We start from the raw sequence: 23,064 nt of genomic DNA on the forward strand, positions 1-23,064 counted from the left end.
TCCATTTTATGTCCAAGAGTTGAATTCCTTCTTGAAATTCTGAAATAAGAATATTTTGTTCATATAATTGTTGATAACCAAAACGGCACCAGAACTTGTTCTTGTACTTTCTCTCTTTTACACCTTTGGCACTTACAACATTTTCACATGGAAATGTACATTTTTTCATGCAGAATTTAATGAATTTAGTCTTCAAGAAATATTTGCAGTTAATTTGTGCATTTACTTTTATTAATTTGTTTTATAAAAAGGGATGTTCAAACGTGTAACATTCTTAGATGTTACACATCATTTTGGGCAAACATTTTAATACATTGTTGTTGTTTTTATTGTCTGATTCTGGGATTCAAATTAATGAAATGAAGTGCTGTCCGGTTTAAATTGAGATGTAAAGGTTCTGTATGAACACTATATCTGTGAGGATGATCAAAAAGGTCAGTTCCAATCGAAATACTTAGACTTTGTCCTAAAACTCTTAGTCTGGTAGGCTATCCCTTATTGGGAATTTAAGTTTCATAAAAATAACATCCGTGTTTAATTTGTTTTTTAAATCTACTTTTAGATTCTTCTTCATCGATGCACGTTGCTTGATAGCTACCCAAACACTATAGGATAATCAAACAACTTTGATCTTAATCGAATCTCTTCTACAACAGGACTAGCTATTTTAAAACATGTGGACTGTTCGATTGTGAATTGTATTGTAGGTATTGTATGGTTTACTATTCACATTATATATTTCACTACATTTATTAGGGCTGCATCCGAGAGCCATCCCCAGCAACCACCAGATGACACAAAAGAGCAAAACCGTTCATGTAAATTCCACATTCCGAATTAAATAGAAACCCAGGCCTACCTATTGCTGTGAAGGTCTATAATAGAAACTACACATCGAAAGAAACAAACACAGTCAACGCACAATTGAACAATATTGAAGTATCTAATTACGACAAAGGCTTTTTGGGGGGGAGAAAAATAATATAAAATATATTGCTGCCTATTTCCAATAGGCTACACACTACACATTATTGTACTAGGCTTTTTTTCAATGTAATGAAATTAACACTAGATGGTGCTACGCTGTTACCTATATCAACACGAGTGCACTGAGTTCCTGGGAGCAACACTCACTGTTCCAATTTGGCGCTATTTGTACAGGCATCCAATCAGCCACGAGAGTAGCAGAAGATGAGGCTGCGCAGAGGCGCTATGGCTGGACAGTTTACCAATAGACTAGTATCGATACAAACTACCCTCTCCATCTTTCCTCAGGAACTGATAGCCTATCCATCAGTTGCTATATTCTCGGCAATGGTGAACAATCGGTAAGCTAAATTGTTGCATATGTGTTCCCCACTTCTTCCTATTGCCTAATGTTCTGCAATTAATTAACCATAAACGTTATGCAAGTATGCTTTGATTTTGGACCAGGCAACGCAGAGACTGGAGAGGGGGGTCAAATGAGCCAAAACGGAGATTATGTTACTATAATGAAAAATATTAGATTTATTTCAAATTCTTCCGGGTTCTTATAGGCTTTTTAATAAATGCCATTGGTTAGCATCCAAACAGTTTGTTACCATGTGGACATTCTTGCCTAAATTCTATTGACATTCATAAGGCTATACTTTCTAAAAGGCTATATTCCGAAGATGGAGATGGAGAGGCAATAGGTAAAACAGCTGCGAAACCAAAGGCAGCACAGTATGAAGATAGGCTAAAATTGCTTCTCCAATAGAAATCCCCGATCACACTTACAGGCGATGTCATTGCGACGTTTGTTTGCTAAGCGCATGCGTAGAAACACGTTCGTCTCGCGCCAAACTGCGCATGCAGTCAAATCAACAGCACTCCTTCGATATAGGTTGTTTTTGATGAAAAATTAAAACCTGTCAGTTTGTCACTTTCACGAGGTTGGAGTAATGACATGTTCGTTTACTTAAAACATTGGCTCGAATCTAGGTTGTACCTTTAGATTTCGAGAAAATTAACAACTAAGGAAGATGTCTTTACTTCGTTCATTGACTCATTGGCCTGGTCTGTTTGGTCTGTTTCGCAAGCGCCCCCGGTAGTCTCGCGATGTTGCGCCTCTGGGTTTAGAAACTCTTTGGTGAAACTCTTCAGTCTCCAATCGCTGAGCTGAGATGTTAACCCTTGCCAGACCGCTACCTCCATAGCTTGATTGAGGGTTTCAGACTCTGGGGACGAGATGGCGTCCATCCCTATTGAATTGTACAATATATATTTTTAAATAATGCATGGTCAATTTCCCTAGTTTACCCTTGGTGGAGTAATTTATTATATGCTATAGTTGATATGAATGGGAAACGGTGGAATTTGTATATTTCTACATTTCATACAGTTCATACATTTACTTTCAGTTATCTTGGGCATTCAACAACTGGTTATGAAAGTGCACCCTCTTCAATGATGTCCCAAATGCATGTGTAGTCTGGACGCAAGACATTCTCGATGCATTCTGGGCCTATTTAATAAACATCCCTGCTCTTCAAAGGTATCCAGGGGTATGACCTCGCAGGGGACAACCTCAAGTAAGTGCGTCATGGTCACCATGCCTCAGATTATTCTGAAATAGGAAACTGTTATAATCATTATGCATGCAATAAGTTTTTATATGGGGAATGTAACTCAATCCAGTCCAATCCAATAAAAGCTGCTTTGTGTGAGTGTGTTTGAGAGTAGTGCTCGCGCGCGTGTGTGTGTGTGTGTGTGTGTGGGTGTGCGCGCGCGTGTGTGTGTGTACGTGTCTAACTATACTTGTGGGGACCAACTGGGGACATTTTGTTGGTCCCCAGAAGGTCAAATGCTATTTCTAGGGTGTTTAGGGTTAAGGTTAGAGTTAGTGTTAGGGTTATAATTAGGGTTAGGAGCTAGGGTTAGTTTTAGGGTTAGGAGCTAGGGTTAAGGTTAGGTTTTTCGGTTAGGGTTAGGGTAAGGGTACAGGTTAGGTTTAGGGTTAGGGGTTAGAGAAAATAGGATTTTGAATGGTTCTGAATTGTATGTCCCCACAAGGTTAGCTGTGTAATAATATTTGTGTGTGTGCATGCGACACATCTCTTTCGTAGAGTTGATCAGGCTGTTGATTGTGGCCTGTTGAATGTTGTCCCACTCCTCATCAATGGCAGTACGAAGTTGCTGGATATTAGTGGGAGCTGGAACACGCTGTCGTACATGTCGATCCAGAGCATGGGTGACATGTCTGGTGAGTATGCAGGCCTTGGAAGAACTGGGAGATTTTCAGCTTCCAGGAATTGTGTACATATCCTTGTGACATGGGGCCATGCAATATCATACTGAAACATGAAGTGATGGCGGCGGATTAATGGCACGTCAATGGGCCTCAGGATCTCGTCCCGGTATTTCTGTGCATTAAAATTGCCATCGATAAATTGCAATAGTGTTTAATGTCCGCAGCTTATGCTTGCCCATACCATAACCCCATCGCTCTGTTCACAACGTTGATATCAGCAAACCGCTCGCCCACACAGCACCATACACGCTGTCTGCCATCTGCCCGGTACATTTGAAACTGGGATTCATCTGTGAAGAGTACACTTCTCCAGCGTGCCAGTGGCCATCGAAGGTGAGCATTTGCCCACTGAAGTTGGTTACGACGCCGAACTGCAGTCAGGTCAAGAACCTGGTGAGGATGACGAGAACGCAGATGAGCTTCCCTGAGGTTTCTGACAGTTTGTGCAGAAATTCTTTGGTTGTGCAAACCCATAGTTTCATCAGCTGTCCGGGTGGCTGGTCTCAGACGATCCCGCTGGTCAAGAAGCCGGATGTGGAGGTCCTGGGCTGGGTTGGTTAGACGTGGTCTGGGGTTGTGAGGCCAGTTGGATGTACTGCCAAATTCTCTAAAACGACATTAAATTCTCTGGAAACAGCTCTGGTTGACATTCGGCATTCCAATTGCACACTCCCTCAAAGCTTGAGATAGAGGCATTGTGTTGTGTGAAAAAAACTGCTCATTTTAGAGTGGCCTTTTATTGACCTCAGTACAAGGTGCACCTGTGTAATGATCATGCCGTTTAATCAGCTTCTTGATATGCAACACCTGTCAGGTGGATGAATTATCTTTATTATTATTAAAGAAATGCTCACTAACAGGGCTGTAAACAAATTTGTGCCCAAGAAATTGAGATAAATAAGATGTTTGTGCATATGGAATACTTCTGTGATTTTTTTATTTTAGCTCATAAAACACGGGACCAACACTTCACATGTTGGGTTTATATTTTTGTTCAGTATGTTTGAGACTTAGTTATTCTACCGTATGTTTTAAATAGATTCATTGTCCAATATTTAATTTCCCTTTAATGTGTTTCAACATAACGTTTTTAATCTCCATAATCTGATTTATTGGGCACAATTGTGTATTTAAAAATGTGATCCTCATTGAGCTCAACAGTTTAGCAAAGCGGTAGCCTCAGAGAACGAACAATAGTTTCCACATGCACCTAAATAAAAGTTCCACAATATTAATTGGATTCCAATTGCGCATTTCTTACGTTTATTTTAAATCGAATCGTTCGTTCCCCAGTTTCACTATCTCGATCTGCTAAGGCATTGGAAGAGAACAACCCCTTAACGTTACCCTTGCCTCCCTTCCATCAATGCCCGGGCCCCTCCCAGCCACTTACTTTGCATGGGGAAAAAATCCTGATTATCACCAAACATCATAAGTACCCCGATATCACTCCGAAAGGATCTCAGATTCTCGAAAGGGGTTACAAGATTAGAGCCCATTTTACGAATGGATTTTCCACAAAACTGTTCAAAAAATAGACATTCGATCTAAATATATTGTGTACAATCTGATTCTGATATATTTACATTGTAGTTTAAACAGTTAAATTGTAGTTTTCTACATTTCTTAGAGTTGTTAATATTAGTAGCAGCCTAATGATTTTTTTGAACAATATGAACCTTGTTGGCACTCAAAAGCTAGACTGCAAAAAAGTGTTCAATGGTAGAAAATGGAATGAAACCCAATGAACTCGATAAAATGAGAGAAAGAGAGAGAGAGACCTCATAACTGTGACTATACATGGTCTGGTGATGTTTTACTCTCTGTCCTCACCCTTTTATATCATACACACAACACTTAATAACTCTGTTTCCAAATCCTCCTCAATCTTCCAAATAGCCGCTGATTCAGTTTGACGCATTTGTCCCCTCATTTATAATAGCTGAGAAAATACCTGCTTCGGTAACATCGGTACGGCTGCTGCCTGGTCATTCTGGCCCAATGTTCCACGCTGCGTTTGTGCTGAGCTCCAATTCCTCTCGTATTCTGCACCTTCACAAACACAGTTTGAAGGCGGATTGAAGTGTGAGGTGGGGTCCATCAGGGGATTCCTGCAGTAGTGTGGGCGTGTTTACAATGTATTGGGAGTATTTCTCCCCCAATCCCCTTCATAAAGAATTCCCCTAACATTCGCCCTGGCCAATCTCTGTGTTTTGAACCCTCTGTCGTGTTATTTATGCCATAGTCTAATTATCTATCGGGGAATCGTTTTTATTTCGACAATTCGATGATAGTATTGATTTAAACCAGGTGATAATACGCACGAATAGCCTTTATGTGGCCTGTTGAATGTGTACCATGCAAGGAACACATACGCCTATCTGTGAGATATTTCTGCTAACTTGATCTGTACATGGGTTTGGCTAAAATGATAACCTACGGTCGAGAACAGCACAGGAATGTCAGGTCATGCCTGTATGATCTATGCGTTCATGTTTTATTCTTAGTTTCCTTTTACGCGGTAGATATATATTTAGGCATATCTGTTGTTGCATCATACATGTCAACACAGATTAGCTTTTAAGTAATACGGATTTCCATATGTTGTGATAAATAGCCTAAACTCACTTTACCTGGTGAGTTTCAAAGTTTATTCGCCACGCGCACAGGATACAACAGGTGTAAAACAGTACAGTGGTATTCTTACCTTGAGAACTCTTTCCCAACAACGCAGTGATAATAATAATAATAATATAGATAATAATAGAAATGAAAAGTCAGTTGAGGGTAATTTTGGCTTGTCTTTGTGAGACAACTGTGATACCTGTGAAAATAGGTTTATTTCAATGCCCCAAGCATTGTGGCTGTGGTGCTCGTAGATATATATTTTAGGAGTCTGACAAAGTAGTTAGGCTAATGACTTGTCCATCCCCGGAAAGACTGGACCCACCAGATTGGTTCATGTCAGCCACCATGGTTCAGACATCGATACAGAAACCCTATCTTAACGAGTTGTTATTCTATCACATAAATCAACCCTGTGACTAGTCTACTCCCATAAACATTTCAGGAAGGATAGGCATATGTGTGATATGTCACAGTTACACAGACATTCATTTTGAACGGATAATAAGAAGTAGCCTAATTCGGTGCAATAGTTACCTTGGAGTTAAATGTGATCACAGTTTTTATTGATATATACAGTACCAGTCAAAAGATTGGACACACCTACTCATTCAAGGGTTTTTCTTTATTTGTACTATTTTCTACATTTTAGAATAATAATGAAGACATCAAAACTATGAAATAACACATGGACTCATGAAAACCCAAAAAGTGTTAAACAAATCAAAACATATTTTATATTTGAGATTCTTCAAAGTAGCCACCCTTTGCCTTGATGACAGCTTTGCTCACATTCTTGGCATTATCTTAACCAGCTTCACCTGGAATTCTTTTCCAACAGACTTGAAGGAGTTCCCACATATTCTGAGCACTTGTTGGCTGCTTTTCCTTCACTCAACTCATTCCAAACCATCTCAATTGGGTTGAGGTTGGGTGATTTTAGAGGCCAGGTCATCTGATGCAGTACTCCATCACTCTCCTTCTTGGTCAAACGGCCCTTATACAGCCTGTAGGTGTGGTGGGTCATTGTCCTGTTGAAAACAAATGATAGTCCAACTAAGCGCAAACCAGATGGGAATGGCGTGTCGCTGCAGAATGCTGTGGTAGCCATGCTGGTTGTGTGACTTTCATTCTAAATAAATCACAGACACTGTCACCAGCAAAGCACCATCACACCTCCTCCTCCATGCTTCATGGTGGGAACCACACATGCAGAGATCATCTGTTCATTTACTCTGCGTCTCACAAAGACACAGCGGTTGGAACCAAAAATCTAAAAATTTGGACTCATCAGACCAAAGGACAGATTTACACCCATCTAATTATTTAATTACATTTATTTTTTCACCTTTATTTAACCAGGTAGGCGAGTTGAGAACAAGTTCTCATTTACAACTGCGACCTGGCCAAGATAAAGCAAAGCAGTACGACAAAAACAACAACTCAGAGTTACACATAAACAAACGTACAGTCAATAACACAATAGAAAAATCAATGTACAGTGTGTGCAAATGTCCATTGCTCGTGTTTCTTGGCCCAAGCAAGTCTCTTCTTCTTATTGGTGTTCTTTAGTAGTGGTTTCTTTACAGCAATTCGACCATGAAGGCCTGATTCACACAGTCTCCTCTGAACAGTTGATGTTGAGATGTGTCTGTTACTTGAACTCTGTGAAGCATTTATTTGGGCTGCAATTTCTAAGACTGGTAACTCTAATGAACGTATCCACTGCAGCAGAGGTAACTCTGGGTCATCCTTTCCTATGGCGGTACTCATGAGAGACATTTTCATCATATCGCTTGATGGTTTTTGCGACTGCACTTGAAGAAATGTTCTGGATTGACTGACCGTCATGTCTTAAAGTAATGATGGACTGTCGTTTCTCTTTGCTTATTTGAGCTGTTCTTGCCATAATATGTACTTGGTCTTTTACCAAATAGGGCTATCTTCTGTATTCCACCCCTACCTTGTCACAACACAACTGATTGGCTCAAACGCATTAAGAAGGAAAGAAATTCCACAAATTAATTAATTAGTTAATTGGAATGCATTCCAGGTGAGTACTTCATGAAGCTGATTGAGAGAATGCCAAGAGTGTGCAAAGCTCTTATCAAGGCAAAGGGTGGCTGCTTTGAAGAATGTAAAATATTTTTTATTTGTTTAATACTTTTTTGGTTACTACATGATTCCATGTGTGTTATTTCATAGTTTTGATGTCTTCACTGTTATTCTACAAAGTGGAAAATAGTACAAAAATTAAGAAAAACCCTTGAATGAGCAGGTGTGTCCAAACTTTTGACTGGTACTGTATATATCATGACTTGAGGATATGCCTATGTATTTAACATAACCACATTTCCACACATAAATTAGGGAACTCATTCAGTTTATTCTTGGCATGAAATGACAACTCAAGCATTTTCGTGCCAAATACTTATGTTCTGAAACGTCTAATTAATAAATAAACGTGGCATAGGCCTACACAAATATGTTTAAGTTCGGTTTGTGGAACGACGATTGGTTATCTCTGTGCTCCGAACGAACTCTTTTGCCTGGATTCGAGGAGAAAAAAAATGGCACTGCTATCCGGTATCCTTGGGACGTCCATACCCTAAACCCTACCGTAATCTTAACCTCTACCTTTACTTTAACCCTAATGTTAACCATAACCCTTACTAAACCCTATCTTTAACCACTACCGTAACCATTTTACATTTCAACTTCAAATGGTTAGGGACATCCTAAGGATCCCGGATTGCACGGACCTAACAAAATAGTCGCCAGAAAGCGTGTATAAATTGACAGAGTCACGTGAACAGAGCAAGAGAAATCCATAGAAGAATATGCTGAAAATCTATGGGGGAACGCACGTTGGATCATGCACCCTAAAGTATGGTCGCTCGAATCAGAATATTCGACTGACGCAGAGGAATAAACAATATCAAGACCAGCAGAGTTTATATCACCGAAGTTTGGAGCGGAAACTTGGCAGGGAAACATGGCCGAAGGTTATTCTATATTCTATGTATCTCTGCTTAGATTGTCTCTCTGGCGTCCCTCTTTCCTGGGAAAGGAGAGGGGACTGACTAGCCTCCGAGATGTTGTTGGGTATCTATATCCAAGATGTTGTGTTATGTAGCCTACCGCCCACAGCGTTTGCTATATACTTCGAGTTTTTTGTGCGCTTTTTGCTGAGGTTGATGGGTGACAATGGACACCTGTCCTTTGCGTTAAATACAAAGTTATTTCACCTTTGTTGTTAGAACATTAAAAGTGATGCAAGTGCAGATGAAAGTTCATAGCTGATATATAAACACTTCAATATCCAAGTTGGCGTAGCCTATGATGGCTATTTATCAGATAGCCATCAAAGCAAAGCAAATCCCATCTGCTGGCAAATCATGTAAATAAAGTTTTTTTAATGTTCTTTATGAGTTGGTTACCCGCTTTGGAAAATAAGTACTTTGCATATGAATTGTGTACAGGACAGAATACATTTTAGAAGTGGAATAATTTGCCCGAATAAGTTTTACTGAAACGAATGGGAAGTGATTTCATTGATGTTTTAACATTGCACTCTCAACTTGCTTTCAGGAGGTCTGGGCAAAGGTGGCGATAGAGGAGAGGAGCCAGGATCCTTGCTGGGTGGGCAGCAACAGTTCATGCACGGCGCAGGCCACTGCAAGTGGTTCAATGTGCGGATGGGCTTCGGATTTATATCCATGACTAGTCGTGGGGGAACTCCCGTAGATCCTCCTATGGATGTATTTGTTCACCAAGTAAGTTAAGTTGAACCATCTATGGATACAAATAATCAGCTGATAGATAGTCAAGCTGAACCCTCGTGTCTACACGAGTTGGATACAAATTTTCCCACTCCTATATGAGGTCACACAGTGCAGGCTATTGGATAGTTAGTATCTCTACCACATATCTCTGAGACACGTGCACATTGTTGAGGGTCAGTGGTAACATTGTAACACCTAAGTTGTAGCATCCTCATGAATGAGCTTCTATTTAGGATGTCTGTAGGATTACAGGAAATCATTAACATTTGGAAAATTATTGTTATAGTGAAATAGTTTTGCAATGGAAAAATGGGTGATTGATAGATGTTACTTGTCATGTTTTATAGACCCAGAAGACAGGGGGAAGGGCCTCTGTATAAGAGGGGGTTTTCTGAAGCCAACGAAAAGAAAAGGTCAGGTTAAACATGTGCTTAGAGGCCAACCTCACAACCAGGTTTAGATTTTGGACATTATTTCACTCCTGTGTGGGCTTTGGGCTGTGTATGTTTTATGGCACTGCTTTCCTTCACCATCCCATGCCATGTTGTTAGATTCCATTGACACTCTGCTTGATTTAGCATGCCAAGTCCCCATCCCGTGTGGCTCAGTTGGTAGAGAATGGCGCTTGCAACACCAGGGTTGTGGGTTAGATTCCCACAGGGGACAAGTGCAAAAACGTATGCACTCAGTACTGTTAGTTGCTCAGGATAAGAGTGTCTGCTAAATGACTCAAATGTAAATGTAGTAGGATTTGCTTGGGCAGCATGGGTTTGGGGAGTGGGTGTGGTGGGGGATATAGTGTATGATGCGATGGGAGACTGGCTGGAGTGGATCCTTGGTTATGACTGCCCCATCAGTCCATCTCATCTCACTGTGTTTGGCAGGCTCCTCCTTCCTTCCAGGGCTAGGCTAATACCAGTCTTTGTTTGTTCCTCTTCCTGGTGGTTTTTTTCCCTCAAAGGGGAGAAAGAAGAAAAAAAGCTACCTACCTACTTGTGTTCACGTGACTTCCTCCTTACAGTGAGTCATCTATTGATAGAGGGGCTGATTATAGAGAAGACTGATTTCTATGGCCAGCTGATGAAATGCCTATGACGACAGTGCAGCTAACTGCTAACCAACACTGTTGGAGCAATGCAGTTGCAGTATGTTATCTGTCTGTGCTTTTTACCACTGATTCTGTTTGATGTTGAGTCACTGTCTCCATGGGCGTTTGAGACCACTGCCATGCATGATTTACTCACTCTTCAATTACAATTCAGATTCATTTTAACTGGGAAATATTTGGTGCATGAATCTGAGACTGGTTTCTGGAAATGTTTCACAAAGTTGCGTGGATTGATATACTAGGTTTCCTTGCATAGCTTGAATGTGACTAACAAATGACTAACAGGATGCTTCTGTAGACAGGACTGTGGAGAGACCGCATATGGCTTTGTAGAATGACCTGAAGAACTGCTTCAAGTGGGGGAATGTCTCTCTTTAAACTGGGAATATGTTGTGATCTGTTGACGATGAAACACCTGTGGTATCTTCAGGAGTTAAACACGCTGAAGCCTGACCCAGCCTGAACTCTGGGGTTTTGTCATTTATTTCAACGTGTATGTCCTCTTCAACCCTCTCATTCATATCACGTTTCTCTCAATCAAGCCGTCCAGTGGCAAAAGCTTCCTCCACTATTGGAAGAGTTAGTAGACAGACCATGTGCTGAAAAAATGAAAAGTACTGTTTATACCCGCACCTCTTCCTCTTTGTCATGTCCCTCCTTTCTCCTTGCTCACTTTTTCTGTCTTTCCCTTCTCTTCTATGCCCTTTTTTCATTCCCACACCCCCCAACCGAAAACAGGCAAAATGGCTGCTGTGCTGGGTTGGTCTGTGGTAGCCCAGAGTTTAGGTGGCTCCAGCAGGGCTAACAGAGAGCTGGTCTGGGCTGAGGGCTGATGGCTCAGATATGTTGGAGGGAGGAGGTGTCTGGAGCAGAGAATCCTGAACCTATGCTTTGACTTCTGTTGAAACACAAATCAGTGACTTCAAGTGATTCGTAGAAATATGGGCTAGATTCGTTTTGTTGGCCTCTGTAAAGATGAACTAGGGTTAAGTTGCATGTTGTTTCATTAGGATTCATGAGATATTCCGTTTTTATTTTATTCGTTGCTAGATTGAGTTATTCGTTTTTAGGGGAGGGGGGGTTTGTCACTGCAGTCGTTCAGACATGCAATAATTTACATTACTGTAAACAACTTTCACAGAAATCAAATCATTTGTTTTAATCAGTGGTATTCCTTTTGTGTATTAGAAAAAGGTATTATGTATTGTGAAATGGGGGTAAATTGGCTTAATTAATGCTGTTGTTGAGATAACAGTTGCTGTAAATGTATGAATTAATTTAGTAAACATTTATTTTGGACAAGATCCATGAAAATGTAACTAGATGTAAAAGTTAATAAGAAAAGTTGTTTAAGAAAAGGAATAAAGCTCTAATTGAGAGATTATTAGGATATTTTTAATATATTCAAAACCTAAATTATCTGTGTTTAATTTGATAAAACATAAATAGTATTACCATTTATATACTATATATGCCTACTATTTACATTTTTATAATAAAATAATTGTAAAATAGTATTTAGTAATTGCGTTTTTCTTTGGATGAAATTTATTTAAAGAACTCATGAACCTCAATCAAGCAATTATTATTATTATTTGATACATGAATAGATCATACAAACAATTATATTTCTAACAAATATGGAAAGGGAACCAACTGTGTTAAAGTTTCACAAACAGTAAGATATTATTAGTTTTTTTATACATATTTTAAATACTGTAAAAAATAATTTGTTTGTATTTTATAATGGGACAATAGTGATGATAATAGCAGTAATTATAATAGATTTGTTATTACAAGATTATATACAACAAATGCATTTTTTTTACACCAAAATCCTTTTTCACTTGCCATTAAATAGTTTTAGAAACATTTTTGTGATCTATATTAGCAACTGAATGCCTAAGATTCCGATGATTGAGTTCACAGATCATCATGTAAGACTGAAACTTGTCTTTTCTTACTAGCACTGGCTTTGCTGATAGCTGCTTTACTGAGGACAGTTTTACTCACTACGACTGTGAGATGTGGTTGTCTCACCCAGCTACGTTAAGATGAATGCATTATGTGTAAGTCGCTCTGGATAAGAGCGTGTGCTAAAATGTAAAAAATGTAGATGTTACACCAACCATACCTCGTTTTCTACTTGTTATTAACAATATCCTGCTCAAAGTACAGCTATTCGCTTTCCTGTGGCTCTGTGTAAAGATCTAAAATTCCCTCAGAAGTGGAGAGATTGTGCGTCTATTCTAAAAAGTCGAGTGTTCTGCTGTAGTGTGCTAAGGTCCATCTGAATCCTCTGGTATAGGAAGTGAACCCATGTGCTCAGTCCACAGCGACAGACCCAGGGAATGGCAGGGAGCAAGTGACTGTAGGGATCAGCCATTATGACGGCTGTCTGTCTTTACCATAAAAGTAGTCCTCAAGCACGTATTTGGATACATGGTAGAAAGTTATCAAACGTAATGTAGATAGATGAATTTGATTCATCTATCTGCTTGATTGAGACCTAGATGGAGAGGTGGGTTGATTTAGCTTTACTGTGTGTGACTAGACCAGGAGATCCCTGTGTAACCTGTGTCTTCTTCTCCCTATCCTGTCCTATCCTCCTCCTTCTATCCCAGAGCAAACTGCACATGGAGGGCTTTCGCAGCCTGCGGGAGGGAGAGCCACTAGAGTTTACTTTCCAGAGGTCCCCCAGGGGCCTGGAGTCTGTACACGTCACGGGCCCCGGGGGAGGCCCCTGCTCGGGCAGTGAGAGGAGACAGAAACCCAAGCAGCCAATCCCGCAGCAGAGATGGAAGCCAAAGGGAGACCGGTGAGTGAACCATAGAAATAGAATTACTAGAACAGACTTTCATTTTATGTTCTGTTATGAGTGAAAAAGAGTGGTTAAGACCTGCTGCTGCAGGGAGGGAATTGAGACTAGCAACAGAACAGACAATGATGTTGGAAGGAACAGGGTAGTTCTGCGGTGATCATTAGTGGGGGTGTGTGTGTGTGTGTGTGTGTTGTATGTGCATACATGCATGTGCGTGTGCCTGTGTATGTGTGCATTGATGTAATCTGTTTAGCAGGAGCTGCATATTTGTATTTACCTGTGTATGATTCAGAGGTTCTGTGTGGTGTATACCTGCTGCATTATTTACATTATGTCAAAGGTCCACATTTGTAAAGGTTCTGTTACATGGTGTTCCTCTAGAGGTCAAATGTATGATGAGTTTAGTATAAATAATGAATGTGATTGTGCTGGACTTTTTCCTGTGTGGTGCTGCATTTCCACCCAAACTGTTATTCTATAGGGCTCCCGTTGCCATGGTTTTACGGCAATATTGTATGACGGAGGTCTAGTCGGTCTAAGTGCTGCTATTTCCGTGATGGTTGGTTTTGAGGCTCTACTGCTGGCTGCTATTTCCGTGATGGTTGGTTTTGAGGCTCTACTGCTGGCTGCTATTTCCGTGATGGTTGGTTTTGAGGCTCTACTGCTGGCTGCTATTTCCGTGATGGTTGGTTTTGAGGCTCTACTGCTGGCTGCTATTTCCGTGATGGTTGGTTTTGAGGCTCTACTGCTGGCTGCTATTTCCGTGATGGTTGGTTTTGAGGCTCTACTGCTGGCTGCTATTTGCTTTGAATACAGATTTGTCCTTTACCCCACTGACACAGATTGTTTGATAGGAACGGCTGTTTTAACAGCTGTTTCCCAACCAGATGCAATGTTGTAATGTATAGCAAATATCACTTTAGACTGAAGAGGAATTCTCAGAAACAGGCTTTTTATTTTATACAGGATTACCCTTTTATTCATCATGTTAGGTGATGTTATATTGCATCATGTTGTGTTATGGTGGATACTACTTTTAGGACCTGAGTTAGGCTTATGCTACATCAATTACCACATTTATTTAACAATGTATACTTCTTTTTTGTGTAGACATTTCATCCTAATTTCCCTCCCCATTGTTATAATGTAAGAGGGATCTTTCTTCAAAGGCAGGAATAGAAATATGTTGAGGTCAGTGTGTTGACCTCTAACCCCTAACCTTTCTGGGTCAGTAACAGAGCTGCTGGTTGGATCCAAATAGGCAGGTTAAAAACATTTTATAAACTCTACATTCCCTTTAATAACATCCACCAGCATTTATTTTTTTATATATTTTTATATTGGTTTATTATATTTTTTATTTAGTGGGTTGATGTGTTACACAGTTAAACTCTTGGCTCCCCGATCTTATAAACATTGACAATATTTGAACATTTTGGAATTTACAAATAAATTGTGCCAACACCTTTCTCTTCACTTGAGTTATTGGTTGACTTGAAAGTCAAACCTCAGCTGATTTGTTGTTCTGTGCAAGTATTAGAAATGATGCAAACATAAATGTTGCGGAAACTATGTAACCATGTGTCTGAACAGTGCCTGCCTATGTGATTTCTATGTTATAAAAACATAGATTCAGTGACAATTTTGAAACATTTCCGACCAGCATGGCAGCCTGTCTTGTGAAAGCTGGTTTTTCACTCTTACCAGCTAGAACGGGAGTCTATGTGGTGGGGGTTGGGGAGTGGAGGAGGGGGTATTGGTAGGTAACCTCCCAAGCAAGCGAACTAGCCTGGATGAAACCTAAATTCAAGTGCCCTTCCCCCTCTCCCCTCCTTCCCTCTCCCCCCTCGCATGTTCTAATTGAAGATGCCACCGAGAGGGACCCCCTGCAAGCCTCCAGCTCAGTCATGCGAAACACTTTGTTTCCATTAGAAAGAGTTAAAGCTGCAATATGTAACTGTTTGGGTGACCGGCCTGAAATGTAGCCTTATAACATCTGACTGCAAGTTAATAATGTCGTAATGATCCTATCTGTTTATGACCTGATATCTAATGATCAGGTCTATTGCAAATGAATTGGTATGATTTGCTCTTATATTAACCAGTTAATTAAATAGCTTCCTTTTTGATCCAGTAAAACCATGTGACAGGCTGGAGTGACACGACTTAGTTTCCTGTGTGGAGCCCTGCTTTGTTTCGCCTTGTCATTGTTTCCGCCCGTGAGCAGCATCTTGGTTATTTATTGCAGGCCTTAGGCCTGTTGTTGACATACTGCATTTCTATAGACATTTGGCAGTAAGCTATAAATATCAGCAAGTGGGCAAATTTGTTATTAAAGCGCATTTTAGCAGGGAAAATAATAAGCTATTTATCTATTTATTTGGTTTGTCATCTCTTGATGAGAACACATATGAGAAGTATTGTATTTGCATTGGTCACTTTAACTGTTTTCTTTTAAAGGTTCAGTATTGGTGTATTCTATGGTGTATTCTATGGTGTATTCTATGCATATTCTATGGTGTATTCTATGTGAAATGCTGCCATCTAAAGGATACATTTGGACCAACAGATTTTGGGTAAATATAATTCAACCAATCTAGTAAGCATGTTATAATTGTATTTGTACCATATTACATTCTAGAGAAAATGTAAAGATATCCCATATAAGAAGTTCTAGGTATTATTCTTTGAATTCAGAATAAATACGCACTTTAAGCCCTGAAGTTGAAAGAAATTGCTTGTTTGTGAATTGGAATGTGACAAGGATCTCATCTGTCTGTGTCTCAGATGCTATAACTGTGGAGGACTAGACCACCATGCCAAAGAGTGTGGCCTGCCGCCCCAGCCAAAGAAGTGCCACTACTGCCAGAGCGCGACGCACATGTTGGCCCACTGTCCTCACCGGCCCCCCGGCCCCTTGTCTCCCGGCCATGCCACAGCCATTCAGGGAAGACGCACTACTGTGGACCAGTACCCCTCTACCTTCACCACCACCTCCTACAGCCCCAGTCCCAGGCAGGGAAACAGGCACTCCCAGCCCTCTCAGGACAGTTCCCCCCCCCTCAGCAAGTCCTCCAGCAAGTCCTCCAGCTCTCCGGAAAACCCGGCACAGATCCAGAGGAGATCTGGAGCACACCACAGGTGGAAACAATCCTGATCCACATCCACCATGGACAGATGCCACCTGTTAGTATTACCTCTGGTCCAATAAAACCACCTTCCTTCAGTCTGATCAGTCTCCTCCTCACACAGACACATCCTGAGCTACCTCTGGGGTAACCTCAAGCAGATCCACATTTTTAACCAAATGGACAGTAAAGTATCTATTTTACTTCCCGAATCCCTCCCAGAGTCTCCCACTACTAAACGGTGTACATCTTAGCTACCTCCTGGGCCAACTCAATCCATCTCCACATAGATAGACCTATACTCTTAGTTACCTCCTGGGCCAACTCAATCCATCTCCACATAGATAGACCTATACTCTTAGTTACCTCCTGGGCCAACTCAAACCATCTCCACATAGATAGACCTATACTCTTAGTTACCTCCTGGGCCAACTCAATCCATCTCCACATAGATAGACCTATACTCTTAGTTACCTCCTGGGCCAACTCAATCCATCTCCACATAGATAGACCTATACTCTTAGTTACCTCCTGGGCCAACTCAATCCATCTCCACATAGATAGACCTATACTCTTAGTTACCTCCTGGGCCAGATTCAGCCTAATCTACCTCAGACTGGTAGCACAGGGATGGTCAGTCACCCTTGTGTTTCCATCACTCAGTCAGGTTCATTGACATCTGCTCTACTATCAATTGCAATAAGAAGACAACTAGGAATGGGACTGACACAAACAGCCAAAGCAATCTTGTTCTGTCTTTTTTGATCATTTACCTCATCTGAACTCTATTGTCCCAAAGCTCAGTCTGTTCAAATTCACCTGGATTCACATGGATTCACCATTCACCTGGATTCACCATTCACCTGGATTCACATGGATTCACCATTCACCTGGATTCACATGGATTCACATGGATTCACCATTCACCTGGATTCACATGGATTCACCATTCACCTGGATTCACCATTCACCTGGATTCACATGGGTTCACCATTCACCTGGATTCACCTGGATTCACATGGGTTCACCATTCACCTGGATTCACATGGATTCACATGGATTCACCATTCACCTGGATTCACATGGATTCACCATTCACCTGGATTCACCATTCACCTGGATTCACATGGATTCACCATTCACCTGGATTCACATGGATTCACATGGATTCACCATTCACATGGATTCACATGGATTCACCATTCACCTGGATTCACATGGATTCACATGGATTCACCATTCACATGGATTCACATGGATTCACCATTCACATGGATTCACCATTCACCTGGATTCACATGGATTCACATGGATTCACCTATTCCAACAGGAAGTATTTCTTAGATTTTCTTTCTCTATTTTGGAGAACTACACAGGGCGGTTCGAAGCCTTTGTTTTCTCTGTGCGTTTTTCATCAGACAGTAGCCAAAGACACCCAAACCCAATCATACCTCTTAGGCCTGGTTTGCCGGACAAAGATTAAACCTAGTCTTAGACTAAAACGCCCTTTCAATGGAGAATCGGGATTGTCATTGAACGTGCTTTTTAGTCCAGGACTAGACTAGATCTGTGTCTGGGAAACTGTTTCTAACTAAACCAATGCTAATATGATCATTTGTCTGTTCAGGGCAGTGAAGAAGTAGTATACCTGCCATCCTCATCAATAACAATACTCAATGTAAATATTAACATGTATGTTGAATGCATTTATAAGGAGACATGGTTTATGTTTCTTTTAACTTTACCCACACCGTATCATGACCATACAGTACTCTCTCTCCCACAGGGTACGGCTGCACTGACTGACTGTGAAAGGGCATTCTCAGCGTGTCAGTGGAGCAGTCACTTCTTAATGTGTGTTGACAAATCAAACTTAATCTAATCGAATGACCTTAGTAGGAAGGGTAAGATGACAAATAATCAATGGGGTGAAATGTTTGCCTTCAATCCTTTGACTGCGTGACTGAAAGGGCACGATACTGCATGAAACAAAGCCCAGGTATGTTGTATAATGCAGCTATGAATTGAACTTCTAGGCTCTTCTATGTTTACTGACAGTGAATATGTGTAATACTCATAGATCGTATGTATAATCAAACATTAGCACAAACCAAACTAGATCCCTGGAGGACTCAAATTTTATATTTTCTCGCAGGAGAAAGAATGTTCTCAGGGAACTTACCAAAAAGTTTACTTTTCATTTTGAGGGGAATCATCCTCATAGAACTAAATGTGTTTTTGTTTGAAGCAAACCATGTGATATTGAGTTAGTGTTCAACTCTATAGACTTATGTACTGATATTAGTAACTACCTCTGAGTTCTAAGTATACATACTGTTATTATGTCCATGTTACATTGTAAACGCACATGTCCACACCTGTCTGAACCTGTGCGTTATTGTAAGTGCATACCACCATCTAGTGGTCAGTTCTGGTAATTTATATTCTGTTTACATTATGGTTTCTGTTTGTCTTTGCATTCCTTGGTCACACCACTTAGACAAAGGACCAAACTGAAATCCTACACACAGGCCTATTTCACTGAGTTTACAAAACATTAAGAACATCTTCCTAATATTTGCACCACCCTTTTGTCCGTAGAGCCTCAATTCATCAGGGCATGGACTCTACAAGGTGTTGAAAGCGTTCCACAGGGATGCTGGCCCATGTTGACTCCAATGTTTCCCACAGTTGTGTCAAGTTGGCTGGGTGTCCTTTGGGGTGGTGGACCATTCTTGATACACACGGGAAACTGTTGAGCAGGAAAAACCCAACAGCGTTGCAGTTCTTGACACAGGTGCACCTGGCACGTACTACCATACTCCATTCAAAGGCACTTCAATCTTTTGTCTTGCCCATTCACCCTCTGAATGGCACACACACACCATTCATGTCTCATTTGTCTCAAAAATCCTTATTTAAACGGTCTCCTCCCCTTCATCTACACTGATTTAAATGGATTTATCAACTGTCTGTCATGGAAAGAGCAGGTGTTCCTAATGTTTTGTACACTCAGTGTAATTGTGATTTGGTCACTATCCTTCTAAGTTATGAATTTCTTCCTAGATTGAAATAATGATGATTATATAAGAAATGTTCATAATGTTTTGTACAGTCAGTGTATATCAAATCACTGCTGGACATATGGAACTGTGATTTCTGTCAAACTCATCTGACAAAACAATGTAGCATTTAGTCATATTTTTTGTTTATATGACAACTTTAACACCTCAATGAAGTATGTGTTGTGATCCTCTCTGTTATGTGTTGTATCCTCTCTGTTATGTGTTGTGTCCTCTGTTATGTGTTGTATCCTCTCTGTTATGTGTGATCCTCTCTGTTATGTGTTGTATCCTCTCTGTTATGTGTTGTATCCTCTCTGTTATGTGTTGTATCCTCTCTGTTATGTGTTGTACCCTCTCTGTTATGTGTGATCCTCTCTGTTATGTGTTGTATCCTCTCTGTTATGTGTTGTATCCTCTCTGTTATGTGTTGTGATCCTCTCTGTTATGTGTGATCCTCTCTGTTATGTGTTGTATCCTCTCTGTTATGTGTTGTATCCTCTCTGTTATGTGTTGTATCCTCTCTGTTATGTGTTGTACCCTCTCTGTTATGTGTTGTATCCTCTCTGTTATGTGTTGTATCCTCTCTGTTATGTGTTGTATCCTCTCTGTTATGTGTGATCCTCTCTGTTATGTGTTGTATCCTCTCTGTTATGTGTTGTATCCTCTCTGTTATGTGTTGTATCCTCTCTGTTATGTGTTGTATCCTCTCTGTTATGTGTTGTATCCTCTCTGTTATGTGTTGTATCCTCTCTGTTATGTGTTGTATCCTCTCTGTTATGTGTTGTGATCCTCTCTGTTATGTGTTGTGATCCTCTCTGTTATGTGTGATATCCTCTCTGTTATGTGTTGTATCCTCTCTGTTATGTGTTGTACCCTCTCTGTTATGTGTTGTACCCTCTCTGTTATGTGTTGTATCCTCTCTGTTATGTGTTGTATCCTCTCTGTTATGTGTTGTATCCTCTCTGTTATGTGTTGTATCCTCTCTGTTATGTGTTGTATCCTCTCTGTTATGTGTTGTATCCTCTCTGTTATGTGTTGTATCCTCTCTGTTATGTGTTGTATCCTCTCTGTTATGTGTTGTATCCTCTCTGTTATGTGTTGTATCCTCTCTGTTATGTGTGATCCTCTCTGTTATGTGTTGTATCCTCTCTGTTATGTGTTGTATCCTCTCTGTTATGTGTTGTACCCTCTCTGTTATGTGTTGTATCCTCTCTGTTATGTGTTGTACCCTCTGTTATGTGTTGTATCCTCTCTGTTATGTGTTGTATCCTCTCTGTTATGTGTTGTATCCTCTCTGTTATGTGTTGTATCCTCTCTGTTATGTGTTGTATCCTCTCTGTTATGTGTTGTATCCTCTCTGTTATGTGTGATCCTCTCTGTTATGTGTTGTATCCTCTCTGTTATGTGTTGTATCCTCTCTGTTATGTGTTGTACCCTCTCTGTTATGTGTTGTATCCTCTCTGTTATGTGTTGTACCCTCTGTTATGTGTGATCCTCTCTGTTATGTGTTGTATCCTCTCTGTTATGTGTTGTATCCTCTCTGTTATGTGTTGTATCCTCTCTGTTATGTGTTGTATCCTCTCTGTTATTTGTTATCCTCTCTGTTATGTGTTGTATCCTCTCTGTTATGTGTTGTATCCTCTCTGTTATGTGTGATCCTCTCTGTTATGTGTTGTACCCTCTCTGTTATGTGTTGTACCCTCTCTGTTATGTGTTGTACCCTCTCTGTTGTGTGATCCTCTCTGTTATTTGTTATCCTCTCTGTTATGTGTTGTATCCTCTCTGTTATGTGTGATCCTCTCTGTTATGTGTTGGATCCTCTCTGTTATGTGTTGTATCCTCTCTGTTATGTGTGATCCTCTCTGTTATGTGTGATCCTCTCTGTTATGTGTTGTATCCTCTCTGTTATGTGTGATCCTCTCTGTTATGTGTGATCCTCTCTGTTATGTGTGATCCTCTCTGTTATGTGTTGTATCCTCTCTGTTATGTGTTGTATCCTCTCTGTTATGTGTGATCCTCTCTGTTATGTGTGATCCTCTCTGTTATGTGTTGTACCCTCTCTGTTATGTGTTGTATCCTCTCTGTTATGTGTTGTATCCTCTCTGTTATTTGTGATCCTCAGAGATTGATGTAACTACTGACATTGTTTTAACCTTGTATGGATCATATCATCTAATCGTGTGTATTAATGATCAACTCATAACAGGTAAGCAACAGTGAATCACTATCTCATGGTTATGTAACAGTGTAGGGGTCCATTTCAATTCAGTCAGTTCAGGTTGGAAACTAAAATTCCAATTCCATTTGGAAAGCAAATAGGTAAAATGGAATTTCAATTTCAGTTGACATCCTTAACTGCCTGAATGGAAATGGAATTGACCCCAACTATTCTGCAACATTTCTGTAACAGTTGAGACAGCCCTGTGGATGCAGACTGAACCAAAGCATTTATTGTGGAGATATATGCCCCGAAGACAACACAGAAAGCACTGTTGAGTAGCCCACATCCAGGACATATTGTGACGTGATGGACTCACATTTTTGTAAAAAAATAAAAGCTTATGTATGTATTTTCAGTGCTGTGGTTGTATAAAACAATCAAGTGTTCGTCCAAAGCAGAAGATTGTCTTAACATCTCGAAAGAGCACTGATATCTGTTGTATTGTTTTCCTGTTGGCCTGTCATTCATTCATTCATTGTATTCAACGTCATTTTTTTGTTACATCAATCATGGTTTGTCTGGATATTTTAAAAGGTTTATTTGACTGAAATAATAAAGCCTGTTGCTTACATCTTCTTTTGGTCTGGTTGATCTTTCAGGGATGTGATGGTTTAAACCACGTGTCAAAACTCATTCCACGAAGGGCCGAGTTTCTGTTTGGCTCCTCGTACTTGATTTATGAATTAAGGTCAGTAGTTGTCTAGATCTTAATTGAAAGGAAAAACCAAAACAAGCCCTCCATGGAATGAGTTTGAACATTGACCTGGTTTAAACAGTGAAAGGAGTTCAGACTGAGAAAAGAAACCGGTAGTACTCATGATAGCTCCTAGAGGGCGCTATAGGATAAAAAGCAGAGGTCTATGAGCTATGCATCAATTCTGTTGATTTCTTTTTCAAGTGTTCCCTCTGAGTAATTAATATAAGGTAACGATCATGGCATAAAAAAGTGATCCCAAACTTGTGTACTTATCGCTGTGAAGAAAACAGCACAACAACCTCAAATGGTTAGCATTGACCAGGAGGTTTAACTTGTTAAA

The 23,064-nt window shown here is 40.3% G+C and overlaps 1 protein-coding gene across 1 annotated transcript; it reads left to right on the forward strand.

The window, feature by feature from the left end:
- Positions 1–8,525: 8,525 nt before the first annotated feature.
- Positions 8,526–22,596, forward strand: LOC106605653 (protein lin-28 homolog A). Its single transcript, XM_014201529.3, has 4 exons — positions 8,526–8,904; positions 9,491–9,675; positions 13,417–13,610; positions 16,401–22,596. The coding sequence occupies exons 1-4, from the start codon at positions 8,895–8,897 to the stop codon at positions 16,768–16,770; spliced, it is 759 nt and encodes a 252-aa protein (XP_014057004.1). The 5' UTR covers positions 8,526–8,894; the 3' UTR covers positions 16,771–22,596.
- Positions 22,597–23,064: the final 468 nt, after the last annotated feature.

Source organism: Salmo salar, chromosome 05 (assembly GCF_965601325.2).
Source record: "Salmo salar chromosome 05, fSalSal1, whole genome shotgun sequence".
NCBI classification, from domain to species: Eukaryota; Metazoa; Chordata; class Actinopteri; order Salmoniformes; family Salmonidae; genus Salmo; species Salmo salar.